This window comes from Arthroderma uncinatum (genome assembly GCF_011692745.1).
Source record: "Arthroderma uncinatum strain CBS 119779 chromosome Unknown scaffold5, whole genome shotgun sequence".
Lineage (NCBI taxonomy): Eukaryota > Fungi > Ascomycota > Eurotiomycetes > Onygenales > Arthrodermataceae > Arthroderma > Arthroderma uncinatum.
In genome coordinates, this window is record NW_022983867.1 from 1,015,436 (window position 1) to 1,033,769 (window position 18,334).

Sequence of the window (18,334 nt, forward strand, 5' to 3'; positions counted from 1 at the left end):
CATGTCTGTAATACGGTACGCGCGTTACATGGCTGGCCGGCTGAGTCAGCACGGGATAAGCCTCGGCTCTTCCTGTTGTCTGGCCAACCACAGCAAGCCCAAACCAGCCACTCTGTTTACCATAGCAACCAGCATCAACATCGCCAGCAACCACCAGCAATCATGTCTCGATGTCTATGCCGGCACTTTCAGGTCTCGCTGCCGCCGCTCCTCCCGCCACCCGGGACCCCATCGGACCACAGCCCACAACCCCGGCGTCATCCCCACAGTAACAAGACACCACACCGTAAAGCACCAGCCAACTCCGATCCGCTCGATCATCGGGCTGAACGACGCTGTCGCGGCAGCTCCCAGCATGCACCGTGTCAGGTTGCTCGCTGCTGTCACCGCAGATGGGTTGGACGGGTACAGGTCCACCAGCAGCGTGCTCGTGGACGTGAAGGCGCCCGCCATACAGAATCCTGCCACGAACTGCAGTATGAGAGGTCCAGCGAGCATCACCTTGCGGTCCAGAGCCCAGCCGTAGCCGATCATGGCGGCCATGCCGGCGTATAGGAAGGGGAAGAGGACTGTGATCCGTGCTCGCTCGATGGGGAATTCCTTGATGTTTTGTGCTCGTTTGCGGTCCACAGGCAGGCCAAGACTCGTAGCGATGCGTTTGAATTTCCAGTCTAGAAGGTGGCCCATGCTAAAGCTTGCCGCGACGCCCCCTGCTGCACTCGGTCTGTATATATGTTAGCAGTATCTTGTACTCCAAGAAGCAGGAAGAACGTACAGAAAACAGAGTCCGACCTGGAACTCGTTGAAGCCGTATATCTCCTTATACAGGGACGGCACGGAGGTCAGCATGACGTAATAGACTCCATACAACACCGCAGTGACGAACAGGAGCAGTCCGATATCCTTCTCCAGCACCAGCTTTGCACACTGCAGCGGATTCGGGAAACGGGCCGGCCGTCTCTTCACTCCCTGCCTTGCCAGAGCTGCCTCCCACTCTGCTTCACTCCGGTGCCCCTTTCCCCCCTTCCACACGTCAATCAACGTGCGGCTCCACCACCATGGTGGTTTCACAGAGCCATCACCCACCACGTTCCTGCATGTCTCTGGCACAAATAGCGTGTATGGCACCAGAAACACCCCCGCGCCAATTACCAGGAACCAAAACGTCGACCTCCATCCAAGAAACTGCACAAGAACACCACCCAACACTGGGCCGAGAGCAGGACCGGCCAAAGTGCCCGTCAGCACCATGCCTACATACCTCCCTCGCTCTGAAACTGTGGCAATGTCAGCCATCACGCCCATCGTAATCGCAATTGTCGCGCTACTTCCTGCACTCTGCAGGCATCGTAGCACCAGTAGTGCTGCATAGCTGTGCTGCAGCGCTAGTCCGATATTGGCTGCCAGATACACTCCGAATGTGGTAATGTATGCTGGTCTTCGGCCGCTGGTGTCCGCAAAGTCACCAAAGAAGCTAGGCGAGATGGCCTGAAAGATCATATAGGTGGTCAGGGTCAAGTTGATCAGGGTGTTAGAGACTTTCAGATCAGCCGAGAGAGGCGTCAGAGCGGGTAGGTAGATGGTCGTAGACACGGGTGAGAACAAGGACGAAAAAGTCGCCATCATCAGGATAAAGATCTTGGTGCTCTTGCTGAAGGATGAATAAACCGCTTCTTCAGCGCGAGCTTCAACATCTTGCGTACTGCCTCCATCTTCGGCGGTGATATCGTTGCTGATATCTGTTGCCACCCTGTCGACAGCCACATCGTCCCTTTTCTCAGGCTTAGAGAGAGACGCACATCTCTCATCGCCGGGAACGGTCTTCTCAGTCCCTTCCATTGCATCTGGGGATCATATAGTAGTGGTCAAAAAAAGTTGAATCAACGGCGGATTCCTCGTCCATCTTGATATACCCCACTCGCAGAGACAAAAGGTTCACTGCTGCCTCTTAATTCCGTTAACGCCGCTGGATACGGCTTGGGAAAAACAAAGAAAAGAAACGGCAATCCCAGGTTGATGCAGGCAGCTCGGGATATTGCCTACCGCTGCGCGATCATCTTCATGGATGTTAGACCTGTAACTCGGATTCACGGCAAGTCACATGAAGTGTGGGCTTTGCCCCCGTATGTAGCGTGTAGGCATACATTCGACGTTGTGTGGCGATGGTCCAGTAGACTCGATCGATATATATATTGCATATCTCACGGTAGCTTCATAGTATATAGATATCAAAAAGATGAAGTTGTAGTCAGAATATCCAGATCGGGTAATGACGTTGAGAAGTCACATGTTTTACACAACATCCAGCTTCCTCGGCCCGTAGACAACATCTTCGGCATGTTTTCCTCGTATAAACTGTTGGATGGCCATTTCATGCGTCAACAGCTGCATGGATGAAAAGAAAGAAGAAGAAAAACAAAAGGAAATATAGGAAAGGAAGCTCATTGTCACACTCACGATGCATATCAGCCTCCCTCCAGCCCCTGCAGTATACCTCCTCCTGGCATCCCTGCCTCTTCTGGTCCTCTCCGAGACCAAATCCATCTATATCGGCCACTGTCTCCTCAAACCAATCTCTTCCCTAGCCTTTCTTGCTGGTCCTCTTCTCCTCGCCCTCAATGAACCTACACCATATCGCCAGCTCATCACCTGGGGCCTCTTCTTCTCTCTCATCGGGGATATACTCCTAATACCCTTGCGCAGCGACTATGCAAAACAGAACAAAGACGGCGCTAATCAAGAAGTTTCCATCTCCGTATCCTTTCAGGCCGGGATTGGCGCCTTTGCAGCGGCCCATATAGCGTATATCCTCGCCTTTCTGCAAGACGCGCAGACGATATCATGGCCCGTATTCGGAAGTATGGCCATACTCTCGCTGCTGGCTGCGAAGTGGTTGGGCGTTTTATATCCAAAGGCTAGCACAGAAGACTCGTCCAGTTCGCTTATGAGCTCGAATGTACTTAACCTCTCTGTGCCGGATGATATGCGGCACCTGGTATTCGTTTATACCCTGATTATCAGCTGCATGGTCGGTGCTGCTGCTTCAACGACACCAGTGTTACAGCTGCCATCTGGCTTGTCGATGCAGGGCCAGCGCGCTCTAGGTGCCGTGATGTTTGTCATCAGCGATGTCTTCGTTGCCAAGGATGCATTTAGCAAGAAATCCGCTGATAAGGGAGGGTATTTTTGGCTAAAGGCAGCCGTGGGTTGGGGACTTTACTTTTGGGGACAGATGGTTTTGGCCGGCACGGTAGCAGGTATATGAGCCCTGGATATTTTTTTTATCGAAAGTGCGTATATGGACAATTATAAGCTGGCTCAAAAGTACAAGGACAAAGCATTATTATCATTATGGCATGGTGTATAAAGGAAACAATCTATGAGTAAAATATTAAACAAACAATAAAGAGAAAGTAGTCATACTGAACATTCAAAACATTACTTATCCGCGTTTTATGATGCCCCCTTATACATAACCTGGTGCCAAAATCCGTATGCAACAAACAACATGTCAAGAAGTGAATATACCAATTCGAAGAAGAGTGAAGAAGAGGTGCTAGAAAAGATTAGAAGAGAGTGTGTATGTCATGAGGCGGGGGTTCAGAGCGAGTGGTATGGAAATTTATACAGGAGACCTGCACCGTGTGAATAAATAGTAAATATAGCAAAAAGAAAATAGGGTAACAAGGAAGGGGAGTATTGTAAATTAGAGAAAGACATCAGTAAGATGAGTGTTCAAGCGTTTGCTTCAGGCAATTCCAAATGCCTTTTTCAGTTTTGGGAATCTGCCTTTCTTCTCTCGTTTCGGACCATCTGTTCGCAGAGATGAAAGGTTGACATCCGATATTGCCGATGCAGTAGGGGTATCATCTGCTCCACGTCTAGAGGATCGGAATCTAGACGTCCAGGCAGACTTTTCACCACGGGATGGGCTTAAGGGGGTGCTTGGGGCTTCTGGTTCGTTTATTTGCTGTGATTTGTTCTCTGTCACCATGCCGTCAGATGTAGTAGGGCGAGGACGAGAGTCCTTGCCATTGCTTATATCCTGGAGAGGTATAGCTGTTGACTTATTCTTATCAACCACGCTCGGGGAGGGAGGCTGGGCGAAAGCGGTGTGTCCATTCGAACGAAGAGGCCACGAATCAGAAACAGGTCGTTGAGACATTTTGCTCGACCGTTTCTGGAGCTTGGGCGCTATTGACTGCCAATCACTTCCCGAAGGTTCTAAAATACGTCCATTGACAGATGTAGTTATCGTAGGCTTCGAGAAAGCGTCGTGTGGCACAGGTGGTGGTGCGTTTTCAGCTTGTTCGGATCGTTCTAGAGGAGTGTCTTTTCTGGTATCGCTCTCGAGTTCAGGCTTTCGGATCATCGAATCTCTATGCCGTGGCTTATGCTTTGACAGGTGGAGACGGCTAAATAAGCCGCCTTTCTGCTTTACATTAGGGTCGATAGCATGGTCGTGGTTAGCTGAAGCTGTTGCATTCTCGATATCCTTCGTGGCCATTATCTTAGCTATAGCAGCAGCAATGGCAGGGTCTTGATTGCTCTTCGAGTTCGGTCTACTCGATCGCTTCCGTCTCAGGACGTGTCTTGTAGTTTCGTATTCCGAACTATCGTCAAGGTCGGTCGAGTCGCCTTCTACTTCATTTTTCCTCCTAGGGATGCCGCGGACGGGTCTCAGCTTGATAGCCTCACCTTCCTCATCGCTAGAGTCCTCATATCTCGATCTAAAAGCCTTCTCAAGCCCTGGCTTATGAGGTTTTCTAGGAAAACTGTTCGTTTTCGCGGTTTTGCCTCGACCAGTCAATGCAGAAAATCTTGACGTAGAGGCGCTAGGAGCTTGACGCAGTGTTGTCCGCATCGCTGGACGGCTGTCGCTAGAAAATGGTCGGTGCTTTAGCGAATAGTCGAACGCTTTTGAAGGTAGGCCACCATCACTGAGTACTTCCATGCTATTGTTTGGACTACCAACTCTCATAGTTCTTCGTAGAGTATATCTCCCAGTTGGACGAAATCGCTTTGGCCGCTTAAAGCTACTAGACGAGTCGCTTGCGTTCGACATCGTTCTTCGAGGTTGTTGCCCCTGAGCTGCTTTATGCCTTGTATGGACAGGCTTCTGCTCGTCTACACCGTTGGACTCTTGTATTGGCCGTAGAGTAGGTGAGCGATGATCGAACTGCCCAGAAGAATGTATGTTCAAGCCTGAAGGATGGGTAGCAGTAGAATTATTTGTTGGGTAGTCTTCAAATAGGGGTCTTCCAGATGGCTTAGGTGGATCAGCCAGTGGTTGCATGTTTGAGTGTTTCGCATATCTTTCAGCTGCTTCGGATGGTCTATATGGAGAAGATTGCTGGTCGTGGGTGGTATGTCGTTGCCTTGATTGTGGAACAGTCTCAGCCGCGCGAGGGGAGTCCCTTGCAACATCTGGTTCAATCGTTGCCTCTCTCTGCTCATTTTCTTCGGCTAGCGGGTGCAGTTGATTCGAGTGCTGCGGCTCAGGTGCAGGGCCCACGGATTTATCAACAATTGCATCAATCGAGCCAAAGCCGTCACCGTCCATATCCGAAAGGTCTTCGTAGGCATCGCTATAGACACTATTCCCCGACTCAGAATCTTCATCTTCCTCCACTTGGTCTGATGATTTAGCATCCTTCGTTTGGTGATATGCGCTGTTTTTTGGCTGGTCCGATTGGGTTCCTGTATTGGGTACACAGTTACTAGCGGTAGGGACTTGAGAAGATGGTTGCTCGTGATACGCCACTTCTTCCATGGCTGGGGTAGCAGGTTGAATGAATATGGCGGGCGTTGGGCTTAGGCGGCTTCCCCCTTGACTCGCTTCGGTCTGATGCTGTTGGGCCGTCCCAGTTTCCGTGGTAGGAAGACTCCTCGATGTAGACTGGACGTTCATGCTATCAACACGTGGAGGAAAGCAGCGCAGGTCAGCGCCTTCATCACTAGAGCTATCTTCCGATAATGAGCTATACCCAGTGCCTTCTAGTGATGTCACTACAGGAGGTAGGGGCGCATTCGACTTTATATCTTCCCTCCCTGCCCGGTTTCTCAAGTTATAAGTAGATATGAGTTCTCCAATAGCGTGATCAGCGGGCGAGGGTGTTGCGCCCGTCCCCAGTTTTGAGTCAGCCCCCATATCCCCTGTACTTGATGATTTGCGGCCTCGTATGCTACCAAACGAAGGCAGGGCTGGCCTTGGCGTATAGAACTGTTCGAATTCGTTTGAATCATCGCCTCTAGGTTTTGTTCGAGTAAGGCTGTCGTTCCACGGTCTAGAAGAGGCATGTGTTCGAGGGCTCGAAGGGGTTGGCGATTCCGGTGAAGTAGGAGGACTGGGAACATGTCCTATGACCTCGGTCTCATCCTCAAAGCTGACTTTGGCGTGTTTCTTTTTCCATCCTGCCCTAGAGCCGTCGTCGGAGATCAATGAGGTCCCGTCTGATGTCTCACTGCCGGCTTTGCCCCATTGGCAAGAGAGCTTCTCGGGGCGAGCTGCAAATGGGGAATTGGATGTTGATTTCAGTGCAGGTTTCGCCGGGGATACTGATCTGGGCGGCGGATGGTGTAGATGTTTCTGGGATTCAGGTATCTCTAGCTGCTCAGAGAAGCGTGTGAATCTGTTCGGGCTTAAAGAATGAGGTCTTTCCTTCACCGTGCTCTGGGGGAATGCAACAGGCCCTTGTGCAAGTGATCGTGGTTCCTCCTGGATTTTGTTCTGCTGGAAGTGTGTAGGTACCTCGGCTTTCGGAGTACTAGCTGAGTCTTCGTCACTGACAAGCTCCCTGCGTTCTGGTTGGCTTGGTTGATACTGCCTGCTGGAATCTCTGGTTGGATAAAACACGGGCTGTTTATTTGGCGTATCATTCTCAGCTTCCTCTTGAAGTTCTAGAACAGTAGATGGCCTTCTTACAAGCGTGGTCGAAGCTGGCGATCCAATCTTGTGCGTATCACTGCCGTCGTCCATATGCAGTTCGCCGGTGTGAGTTGGAGGGGAGTATCTGTCTGCCGTTTGCCTCGTCACCCGCTCGTCCGTTTGCAACTTTCCAGACTTATCTGGCTCTATTCCAGGCGCATGGAAAGGAGCTGGCGTATCCTCAAAGGCGTCCTCCGCTATCTGGGTACCTTGATCAACCTGTGTTGGTCGAGATTGTGACACCGGTGCTTTGCTCGGTACTGGCCTGTCTATCAAAGACAGTGGCTCCCTGGTATTCCCTGCCGCCTGTTCTGTAGGAAACTGTTGCTGTGGTCTTGGAGATGACGGGCCTTTCTTTCTCGGTGAGTCCGCTGACACTATTGATAGCCGAGGCGAGTTTGGACGATTCATTGGGTATGAGAAATTAACTGAGCCTCTGCTTCCATGTCTCTCGAGATCAGGAAACCCAGACGACGAATTCGAGACAGATCGTGCCCTACGTCCTCCATTTGGCGGTGATATTGCCCGGTACCCCGGTTCCGTGCTTCCACTTCTATGGGGAGGAGGAGAGGCTGCGTAACCGCGTGGGAGTGGTGGAACGGGTATCATCTCGCCTGGATGTGAAGCTGGGCTACCTGTCCGCGCTGGTGATGGATCTCTGAACGTCCGGGCGGCCATCGAACCAGAACTCCGGGTCCTTCGAAGTGCTTCATTCTTGCCATCTGAGCGTATATTGGCCTTTGAGCTACCGATGGACGAAGCAGACAGCTTCCTCTGGAGCATACGTTTCGTCTGGACATCTTTGACGGCCGTGGGCGGGGGAGTATGGCTTCGAAGGGCTGCGGCTGCGGCGGACGACGATAGGCTGGGTGCCGAATGTTGAGAAGCCCGAAACGCCTGGACGGCCGCAGTCTGTGCAGAAGGTGAAGGATTGGCATTTAGAGGCTATTGAGACTATTAGCTTCATCTTATAATTCAAGTTGGTCCCTGGAGTTGCGGTCCTGGGGATAGATGATATCATGGAACCGGAAGGGTACTGACAGCATGACGAACGCTCCTCTTGCGACGAAACATTGCTAGGCTATAGATACGGATTCATCAAGAGAGATGCTGATGCCAGACAGAAGTAGATACCGCTGTATCATGCGTGACGGTGAGTGCTGGATGCCCGGTGGCCAACGCTGGGTTTCGACCGCTGCGTCCAGAGTTGGCGATGCGAACGAGCTATCGATAGCTCACTAGCTTCGTCTCAGAAGGCTATAGTATAAGTATAGCCGATTAGCGTATTAGAGGAGCCTGCTCATAGTATTTAATACAAAGTTGCGACAAGCGAAGAGAACGAGAGTGACAGGCCGGTGAGCCAATTGCGCATAGAAAGGAAAAAAAAGCAGAGTGGGAAGTTGGATGGAGATCGCGGAAAATCGCCCAGTGGTTCGTTGTCCCAAAAAATATATATCATAACGAACAACGGCGCTCTTGCAACGCAACCGCCCCAAACCCAACGGCCAGTCTCTATCTCGCGGCCAGCTAAATGAAAAGACTATTCGACTCTTGACCTTGTTCCATGGTCCAAGTTATCGGGTAACTCGGTTGGTAGCCTCTACGGCCTGCTGCCTTCGTGATCCATGGTTTCAGAGCCACCTTATAACCCAGGATGAAGCCCGTCGAGTTGTTATCTGAGCGTATGAAGCTGACTTGCATACGGCTTAGTTATATGCTACTTCTACGGAACTTCGCCGATTGAGATGATATATCAACAGTGAGACGTCTGTTAATCATCATTCAGGAACTGCTGGACTTGGTATTCACGGACTCATGGCGGCTCTTCCACCACTCCCTCTGCCCGCTGGCATAACGTCGAGACAGGTTGATACGGCGCCCCGTGGACTATCTTTCCATATACTTGAAGCAGGATACACCCCGGGCCATGATCGGCCGCTTATCCTACTGCTGCACGGCTTTCCAGAACTCGCCTTCTCGTGGCGGAAAGTGATGCCTCTGCTTGCCAGTGCCGGCTACTACGTCGTTGCTCCAGACCAGCGTGGCTTCGGGCGCACAACCGGATGGGACACTCGAGATTTTGACAATGTCGATCTATGTGACTTTGCAGTGATGAATCTCGTCCGGGATACGATTGTGTTGGTTCACGCCCTTGGATATAAGGGGGTAGAGTGTGTTGTGGGCCATGACTTCGGCGCCGTAGTGGCTGGGTTTTGTGCTGTTGCGAGGCCGGATTTCTTCAGGCGGGTAGCGTTCATGAGCCATCCATTCGTGGGATCTCCAGAGCTCTCAATCACTCAAAAACAAGATACAATCCACCAAGACCTGGCTGAATTGAATCGAAAACACTACAAGTGGTATTTCTCCACACGGCCGGCGAACTCTGATATGAGCAGGCCAGAACAGGGCCTGCATGCATTTCTACGCGGGTACTTCTATCTCAAGAGCGCCTCTTGGCCACATAACAAGCCTAACGAACTTCAAGGATGGACGGCCTCTGAGCTATCAAAGATGCCAGATTACTACGTCATGCCCCTCAACGCAACAATGCCCCAAGCTGTTGCACTCCATGTGGCCGCAGATGGCGCCCTCCCTGTACAGGCATCTCAAGCATGGTTACCAGACTCTGAATTGTCCGTCTACGCGGACGAATTCTCACGTACGGGATTCCAGGGTGGCCTGAACTGGTACCGCGTGGCAACTTCGTCGGTTCCGGACTACAAACGGGATCTCGACATCTTTGCCGGTAGAAAGATTGAATGTCCCTGCCTTTATATCGGAGGAGCAAAGGACTGGGGGACATATCAAGTGCCCGGAGCTATAGAAAAGCTAGCTAACAATGTGTGTGATGACTTTTGTGAAGTCATAGTCGACGACGCAGGGCATTGGCCAGCGCAAGAGAAACCCCAGGAAGTTGTGGATGCCCTCATTGCGTTTATCCATTGGCAATAGAGCGGTTGAGGTGCGGAGTATCTGCGTTGGGTTACTTGTGGATATGGCTACGTACAAGTAGGATGGAGGGTATATAGTTTTTTGAAGTTTAGATAAGTCCATTAGGCCTAGAGTAGCAGCATATATATCGAATACCCTTGCTTTCATGGCCTCTCCACGCTGATAAGACAGTGACACGACCCATCACAACCAATGCATTAACTTCATGAAAAGAAAAACATCAAAGGAAAAGAAGTAGGAACCAACATTAATATTCGTCCCGGGAAACAGGCAACAGAATATGTCCAAATGCGCCGAGTAAGGCATATGAAACTCCAGGCAACCTGGATATGAAAATGAGATGGGTATAAAATACAAATAACAGCAAAGGAAATAACTCCGTAGCACAAATATTTTTCATAAGTCTTTGAGCTTCCTGTTTCAGTTCAGGTCTTGTGCTCTCCGAATTTCGTCGGCGCCTAAAACATTATGCTGAAGTAGTAGCCGGCAAGGAGGAGGGGCATTACTCCAAGGGCGGTAAATATGGCGGTAGTATGTGCGGTGTTGGTTGGCTTGTCTGGGATGGCGTAGATGGTGCTGGAAGTGATGTTTGTAGAGTTGAAACAGTTCTCTCTTGTAACGGGCTCAACATCCTTGGGGTCAGCAAACGTGATATCGACACACTGAAGTAAAATCACCATAGTTAGTTAAACGATTCCTAGAGCTAACAGGTAAACAGCTGGTAAGGTGATCAAACTTACGTTGTAGAGGACTGCGCCATGGCGTGCTGCTTCAACAACTTGAATAGTGGCATTATCACCAATGTTCACGCTGATGTTTGCAGGTAGCGGAACCTGAGGCAGGCAGAATGTTCCGGGGTATGGCGCAACAGTGGGTCCAACGATCTGGAATGGAGAAACCATGGGGAGACTCATGTTCAATGGCGTTGTTCCCATTCCGAGGTTTATGTAGATGAGGGCGGTTTTATGGCCGGGAAACCAGCCAGGCTGGAATGAGATAGCGCCGCCGTTGACAGGCCATTTGGTTCGGTTCTGGCTAGTAACAGTTCCACCACCTGGTTTGACAACATCGTTAGCCGTGAAATCTAAGAATTTGAACAGTCGCGAATATCAGACGGGGGAGTACTAACATGGATAAATCCATTGCATTCCATATGGATATAGCAATTCCGAGCTATTCGCTCTGATCGCAACACCGGCTCCACCAGTCTCATCGACTGTTCCGTTACTATGTAGGTTGTTTTCTCTCCATCCGGGGTAAACGATGACGGTGTGGCCTTTGGCGGCGATGGTCGCAAAGACGAGGGTAAGGACCACCCCAAGGAAGGGTCCTAACGAAAAGTGTGTCCGCATGATGGGTATAACGCTTTTTTTTTTGTTAAGCAAGATTGGACGAGAAGGAAACGCTCTGCCTTTCAGCTGAAGCCTTGCTGCCTTCTAGGGGTTTACTTGACTTGCGACGAGAGTCCTGCTCTAAGTGGTGGATGGTAACGAGGTGGTGGTTAAGATATTAGGAGTGATCGAGATGGGAGGAAGAGAGTTGAATAGGCGCCGTTCGAGTCAAATATCGTGGGCACTGATCGACTTTTGGAAGAAGACTTGGAGGGCTGCGGGCTGCGGAAGCGGTCGCAGCGGCACAGGTCGATGCACCTACTAATTATGTACGGGGGCGGGCAGGTACTCGCGACAAGGATTTTGAAGAACCAGCATCAAGGGCCCTTCTTGAAGCTGGCATGTCCAGGCCAGCCAATAGAACAGGCCTATCCGGCTTGGTGGAAATGTTGGGCGGTTAAAATGTGAAGAGCTCCCATGCCGATGTGTGATCACAACTCCTCGGTCAAGGGTCTGCAGTTTGGTAAATTGCCTTCGTCTTTGTTCCTCGGAAGCCCTGATGGAGCCCTTCAGCACAGTGTCTCCCGTGCACACGCAGTAGTGCCCTGCACGACTGGATCGCCCATCCGTTTGTCGTACCTCGATTTGCTGGACCGGGTGCGAAGGAGTCGAACTGCCAGAGTTTAGCTCACGAATTAGAGGCAGCCCGTGCAAGCCATCGAAGGGGCTACAGCATCCCATTCGCCTGTTGCATGGATGCGATGTGATTGCAAGGTGAACATGCAGCACTAATCACAGTGGGCTTGGTCTTGCAGCGAATATCCTTGCTGGCTGTTCCTATTCGCCAGAACAGGTCTTCGTCGAAGCGCCCCCATAAACAGACTTTTGTCGTTCAAGTGCTTCGCCTGGTCTGGTCTTTTATGCCAGCTGTGGAGGATCTGGGAGAGAGGCGAATTCGGAGATGTACGTCTTATAAGACGTGTATGTATAGTAACGCATCCCTTATACACAGTAATTTTCAGAGGTTATGGCCTCGTCTCTCGCCCGTATAGATCAAGACTCTGGTCTCTGCGAATCGTTGCCTTTGGCTGAGTTAGCGCCCGGGTGGATCTCAATAATAATAGAAACTTCCCCCATGCCACAAACCTTCTCTAGGGCCAGGGAGTCCGCTGCAGGGACTGAGGCTTCATAATCATGGCCCCTCCGGAGCATGGGATACACATGCAGCAAGCCTGATAAACCGTTTGCATATGGGGGGGTGTTTAGTACGCCGTCCTCTGTGTGGAGGGCTGGATCACGGATGTTGTGAGATCTGCATGATATATACTCATGAATTCGTTGTAGACGCTCTGATGTCTTTGTAGTAAATCGTCCCGATCGGGCAGTCGACGGTAGTTGTATCACGTGATATTATATATAAATGTCATCCATTAGGGGTAAAAACACAGATTAAATATATTATGGTGTTCAGGCTGTGAGGGAATGGAGGTACTCCTTAATCAGCTCCTAAAGTTGAGATTTTATAGAAATACGCCCCAACTCTACACGGTGCAACCCTGTTGCGCGATGCTACGGTTAAGCATAACCTACGAAGTATGCCGACAGTCAGGGCTGGAGTGGTTGAAGTGATTCCGGATGCGGTGAGTAATTTGCATAGGTTAAGGATATATTAGTCGACAACGACCTGAGATTAAGCTGTACTACGGCGTAAGGTGGTTCGAAGCACCATCCAGCTCTCCGGCACACTGAATGAACATATGGAGTAAATCATGATCACCGAGTCTTTGTCCGTTCAGCGTACCACTACATGGACAACGGCTTCCGTTTAGACTTGTACCTGGGTTTAGAGTTGTGACGAGCTCAAGCATAGAACTAAGAACATGCGTTTAAGACTGCTATCGATGCATTGATTATGTTCTCTGCTCAGGTAAAGTATTACTTAGAGAGTGAAATGCAGTGGGATAAATAGCCGGAGCAGCGCTAGGCCGGAAATGGAAATTCACAGCACCACCGATTATTTCTTGCAGAACAGCAGAGCTCGAGAATATCATGTCGTAATAGCACGAAGACGGATACACCCCTTATATTTCTACCATGCCTCGCCGAAGTTCGCGAAGAGGGAAGAATACGGATGCGTTGCCCCGTAAGCGCATAAATATCCAGGATGACGATGGCTGGACTCACGTTACAAGTCGCAATGGAAATATCAGGCGAGAGAGCCAATCTGCACCCAAGGCCACGGCTGCTCCTCTGCTAGACGAGCTAGCTCCAGCAGAGATTCCAGATGGCCTAACGTTGAAGAAAATTGTTGAACAGTATGAATCCCATAAGCAGAGATGGCAAGAATCGCAGACATGGAAAACTTTGAAGACCTCGATTGAGGAGAACGGCTATTTTGGTGCGCGTTCGGAAAATGCAATCGTGAAAAATCTCGTTTGCATAGCGCTAGGAAGTCCCAGTGGCTTCTTACGGGGTGGTCTTGTTGACCGTAGAAGCGTTTCCTTATTTCAGTTGGCTGCCTTTACCTCCATCCGTGATCTACTGAGTACGTTTTCATCTACGTGTTCAACCGGACATCATACCCCTCATCAATAACGATAGATCTATAAAGGAAGTTAACTAACATATGGACCCCCATTTCATTTACTAGCCGGTTCAGATGATTCCTCAAGGATTGAAAAATGCTATGCTCAAGACCCCGTTTTTAATACCCTTGATACCGAGCTACTGGAATCGCTCAACATTGAAGTATTGAAAGACTCAAGCGCCTTCAAACTGGTCAATGAAAATACCCTATTATTTGCGCCAGGAATGGAGAGATCGCACCTCCTTGAACTACTCCCACTTAATCCGATACTCTTCTTCGGCGGTCCGCTGGACAGTAGCCACTCGATTTCTGCGTATGTATACGAGTTCTATCATTAACCGAAAATGGGATATATCGAGCTAACGTCCCAACCAAATGCAGGCCAGAGGAAGAGAGTTCTATCCTAGCTGAGTTTACGCAAAAGACACAGTCAATACGACTACCGGAGTTCGAGCCGAACACGGCGCCTTTTTGGGGAACGAGCTTGTTCTGGCGTGCTAGCTGAACGTCCCACTCCTACTGAGAGCAGGTGATCCAGCGCCCAGAGCTACACTTAGTCCAGGAATGGGCTGCCCAATTATACGGGAATTAGTACAGAAATATATAACGATACCTCGTGCATCTAGGCACATAGAAGGATTGAACCTCATGACCATAGAAAGGATATAGTAGGTCTCCGCACCTCTTCCAACTACAAGACTAAATACCCTCAAAGCGGCGGACAATACCAAGAATCGTCCCTCGAGAACAGGATATTTTTACAATATACCCCAAGGTCGGCTATTTCCCCCTGTTTCTCTCGCTTGCGCCGGGACAATGGAGGATTTTATCTATCAGAAACTCAGCCCGAACATGCGCGGTTACTTACTGGCACCTTTCTCTAGCAATGCTACCACTTGCTCGATGAGTCCCATGACTGTCTACTGGCAGATATATCAGTCACATACACTTTACTTGCCTTAGGGTTTTTCGAGCCAACGAACAATTCTACCACTACTACCCACTCTCGTCTGCTCTGGAATGCCTCCTCGACTCTTCCTTATACGATAACAGCTCAACGGCGTCGCAGTCTGACCTGACATGCAACAAAGGCTGGATGCATCTCGGTCAGGCACCAAAGTTAGCCCAGCCATGGCATATTATCTACTTGACCAGCATTCTCTCTGTTCCTGACTACTGCCCTTCCACGCGATCCCGCCGTACCCACTGAAAACACTATGCGAACCCTCGTCTACCTGTTTCCGCCGAGCTGGCATATAACTAGGATCTAGATAACTCTATCTTAGGGCCCTTGAGCCCAAAATATCCCCCCCCGCACTCTACACTCTACACCCCGGAGGCTGAGAGAGGTGAAGAATCGAAAGCGAAAAAACTTGGCAGTGGATACGGACTGATATCTTGGGACGTCACCGCCAACCGATTAACCATGTCAAATATGTCAACGAACCATACTTAACCATGTCGATGTCAACAAACCATACAAGCCATATGGGCGCTTAACCAGGCAAGGGAAGATCCAGTTTTTACATGCATGCCATGTCGACATGTCAGGTTTGCCCCCCCCGATCCCGAATCCCGAGTCCCGAGTCCAGGAAAACTGCGTCCCAAGGAAAAAGCCAGTCGATTCCTTGCCTTCTGCCATCGTTGTTCAAGATGTAGCAAGGATCGAGGTAGGTGCATGCCGCGCATCACATATGTGTACTTCCTGGATTTCTTTTCCTCATGTTGTCCCCCACCTAGGATGTCAAGCTACCCTTGTCCCCTGTCGGCCGTTTTTGTGTTACTTTCGACGTTCGAAGAGCACAGTTGAAGGAAGTTGAGGAAGGGCCAGTGCTAAGTGGAATAAGGATGGGTATGATTAAGTTCTATACGAGGAGTTTGGGACGGTTAAGCATATTTGATGGAACAATTGAATGGCGTGCGTGCAGGGAGGCGAAGTATTCCTTGTTATATGATTCTACAAGTTCCATGTCCAATCATGAAGACGCGCTTTGACATGACGTTTACGAATTGGCTTTGCATCAAATGTGCTTGTATCGAACTAGCAGCTTCATCGACGTACCACCAGACACTGTGCCACCGGTATAATGATGAGCTGGTCCATTGCTCCGACCAGTTATTATCCAAATCCGGAATATTACCACAGCATACAAGTGGCTCCGAGGTCGACTCCCTTTCAGCCCGCCTCGTACGCGCTGTACTCTATACGAGTGTCTTAGCCGGACTGCTGAGGGCATTACGACGTTCGACGTCATAGTCTACAAATAGCGGACATAACTCTGTAGACAGCCGTATGCAGCAATAGTTATGCATTCCCGTATTAACTCTATCAGGCGATTTGAGGCGATGCGCAAAAGCAAACATGGAAAAACAACGCGACCAACGAAAAACGACAAGACTAAAAACAGGCTTAGGCTTGTGGGCTGAGGAATTCCGATAAATCTCCTGCTGTGGCACTGTTGAAGTTGGATGGACGGTGGATGTAAGGTATGTAGCGAATAGGGTATTTTTTCCTTCCAGGTAGGGTGTTACACGGAGGCTGAAGTGCGTTATCTGTACGTCGACGTCGGTGTTGGCCGCGGCGTAGCGTAGGCGTACGTCTCGGTAAAGGCAGCGTCGGTAGAGGTATGCAAATCATCATACAGCGATCGGCGAGACGAGACGAGGAGAGGAAGCGGAAGAAGAGGGAGAGAAGAAGACAGCTTCCATGAGACCGAGACTAAAAGACGGTGAGCGGATCAAGATCCCTTCGACCCGGTTTGATCACTTCCTTTTCTCCTATCGAGTCGATGAAACTAACATCGAACTAACATCGAAACTAGAGAGAAGAAACTAAACAAGTGTAACTGCCACGTCGTTACATATAAGTTAGTCAGCGAAAAAGAAAAGGTGGCAGAGAAGCTCTGACACATGGAATGTAGATAGGAAGTTGGACGAAGAAGTTGGTAGAAGTTGATGATGGGAGGAGAGTTGGACTAACCGACGAGCCCACTTGGGCCAAATTATCCTCCTCCTCCTGATCCTCCATGCTCCGCTACGGATATTTACCAGCGCGGGGACCATGGGCGAGACGCTGCCTGTGATTACTTATTGCATGATGATATGATTACATACTGGACGGCACTCGCCCCTTTTCATTTCCCGTTGTCTTCGCACGCTTATGCAGATGCAGTAGATGCAGACAGCGCCGTGCTCAATACCCGATGCAGGCCTGCGCATCATGCACGAACGGACAGGCCAGTACGGAGCACATCTAGCGGGACGGAGTAACGAACTGCAACTGCAAATATCTAGGCAAAAGAAAGGAAAGGAGAAAGTAAAATAAAGGCAAAAGAAAAGAGCGTGGGAGAGCAAATCAACGGGCGTGGATGGAGGACGCTATGAAACCGCAGACATCCTGGAGGGGATCCTCAGCTATCCATGCCAGCGAAGCGCTTAACTGCGCCTGTTATAGTCTGGTCCACCTACATACCGTATACCATACCGTATAGATGTAGATGTAGGTGTATCCTTTAGTCATAATACCCGCATCGCTTTCGTTTATCGAAATGAGCATGCTGACGGGACAGGGCAGGACGGCGCCAGCAGGGATGGAGCGGGAAGACAAGGTCTCGCGCGGACTTAATTTACGACAAGGACAAGGTCGACGCTAGCCGCCTCCCATCCATATCCATACATCTATCCATATCATATCCATACGACTATGTATATAGATATACTCCGTACTTATATATATTTATATATATATATATATGAGTATATATATGTATGAGTATATAGTGTATGTATGTAGGTATAGGTATAGATATACTATACTGCGTGTATAGTAGTATGGTATAGCTCGCTTAGGGATGGCCGGATGTAAATGGAGCAAGTGCCGAGTTGCCATTAAGTAATACCCCTTCCATGATCGGCACCGGGTTTCACGTCTCTTTCGTATCCCTCCCCATCTCTCCATCTCTAACTATCCCTCCATCTACCCTCCACCATCTGCCTCCTCCACGGCTCCATGCCATGTCATGCCTGTCCATGTCATCCATGCATGCCGGGTTCTCCAGATTCTGGCGACCTGCAAGCTTAGGTCTTCTGGAAGCTCGTATCTGGCTGGGCGAAGGGAGACACATGTCTAGCGTCCGAGGAACGACGGACGGCTGGCGGGTGGCTGCTCCGTCTGTCTATACACTACGTCTCTTCTCTCTGCTCTCTCCTACTTTCTTCTTCTTCCCGATCGGGACTAGGCGGGCCTCGGGAGCTCTAGCCGAAAGAGGAAACATCTCCATGCCAAGAGTTATGTCGCCAAGCGTGGGGGAGTCGGATTAGGAAGGAGGTTATACACAGAGAGATATAGAGAGATATAGAGTAGATGATGATGATAAGTATGTAGAGTAGGTAGAGTATGTAGAGTAGAAGGTAATTGTTGTAGAAGAGTAGGTAGAAGAGTGAGTAGAAGAGTAATTGTAGTAGTGTGTAAGAGAGTGTGTAAGGGTAGGTGCAAGGGTGTATTGTATGTATGTATGTATGAGAGTGGCCTCGTTT

General features: G+C 49.9%; 6 protein-coding genes across 6 annotated transcripts; 3 read left to right on the plus strand and 3 right to left on the minus strand.

The window, feature by feature from the left end:
- Positions 1-174: 174 nt before the first annotated feature.
- Positions 175-1,839, minus strand: GIQ15_06703 (uncharacterized protein; the record flags this gene model as incomplete). Its single annotated transcript, XM_033554120.1, has 2 exons — positions 175-724; positions 776-1,839. 2 exons carry the CDS (start codon positions 1,837-1,839, stop codon positions 175-177), a joined length of 1,614 nt encoding a protein of 537 aa, XP_033403635.1.
- Positions 1,840-2,458: 619 nt separating this feature from the next.
- Positions 2,459-3,265, plus strand: GIQ15_06704 (YhhN domain-containing protein; the record flags this gene model as incomplete). The annotated part of the gene is made up of 1 exon (XM_033554121.1): positions 2,459-3,265. One exon carries the CDS (start codon positions 2,459-2,461, stop codon positions 3,263-3,265), a length of 807 nt encoding a protein of 268 aa, XP_033403636.1.
- A 483-nt stretch (positions 3,266-3,748) lies between these two features.
- GIQ15_06705 (uncharacterized protein) lies at positions 3,749-7,339 on the minus strand (the record flags this gene model as incomplete). Its single annotated transcript, XM_033554122.1, has 1 exon — positions 3,749-7,339. One exon carries the CDS (start codon positions 7,337-7,339, stop codon positions 3,749-3,751), a length of 3,591 nt encoding a protein of 1,196 aa, XP_033403637.1.
- Positions 7,340-8,743: 1,404 nt separating this feature from the next.
- On the plus strand, positions 8,744-9,880 carry GIQ15_06706 (epoxide hydrolase; the record flags this gene model as incomplete). Its single annotated transcript, XM_033554123.1, has 1 exon — positions 8,744-9,880. One exon carries the CDS (start codon positions 8,744-8,746, stop codon positions 9,878-9,880), a length of 1,137 nt encoding a protein of 378 aa, XP_033403638.1.
- A 458-nt stretch (positions 9,881-10,338) lies between these two features.
- On the minus strand, positions 10,339-11,232 carry GIQ15_06707 (uncharacterized protein; the record flags this gene model as incomplete). Its single annotated transcript, XM_033554124.1, has 3 exons — positions 10,339-10,542; positions 10,621-10,964; positions 11,010-11,232. 3 exons carry the CDS (start codon positions 11,230-11,232, stop codon positions 10,339-10,341), a joined length of 771 nt encoding a protein of 256 aa, XP_033403639.1.
- A 2,073-nt stretch (positions 11,233-13,305) lies between these two features.
- On the plus strand, positions 13,306-14,303 carry GIQ15_06708 (uncharacterized protein; the record flags this gene model as incomplete). The annotated part of the gene is made up of 3 exons (XM_033554125.1): positions 13,306-13,756; positions 13,862-14,111; positions 14,180-14,303. 3 exons carry the CDS (start codon positions 13,306-13,308, stop codon positions 14,301-14,303), a joined length of 825 nt encoding a protein of 274 aa, XP_033403640.1.
- Positions 14,304-18,334: the final 4,031 nt, after the last annotated feature.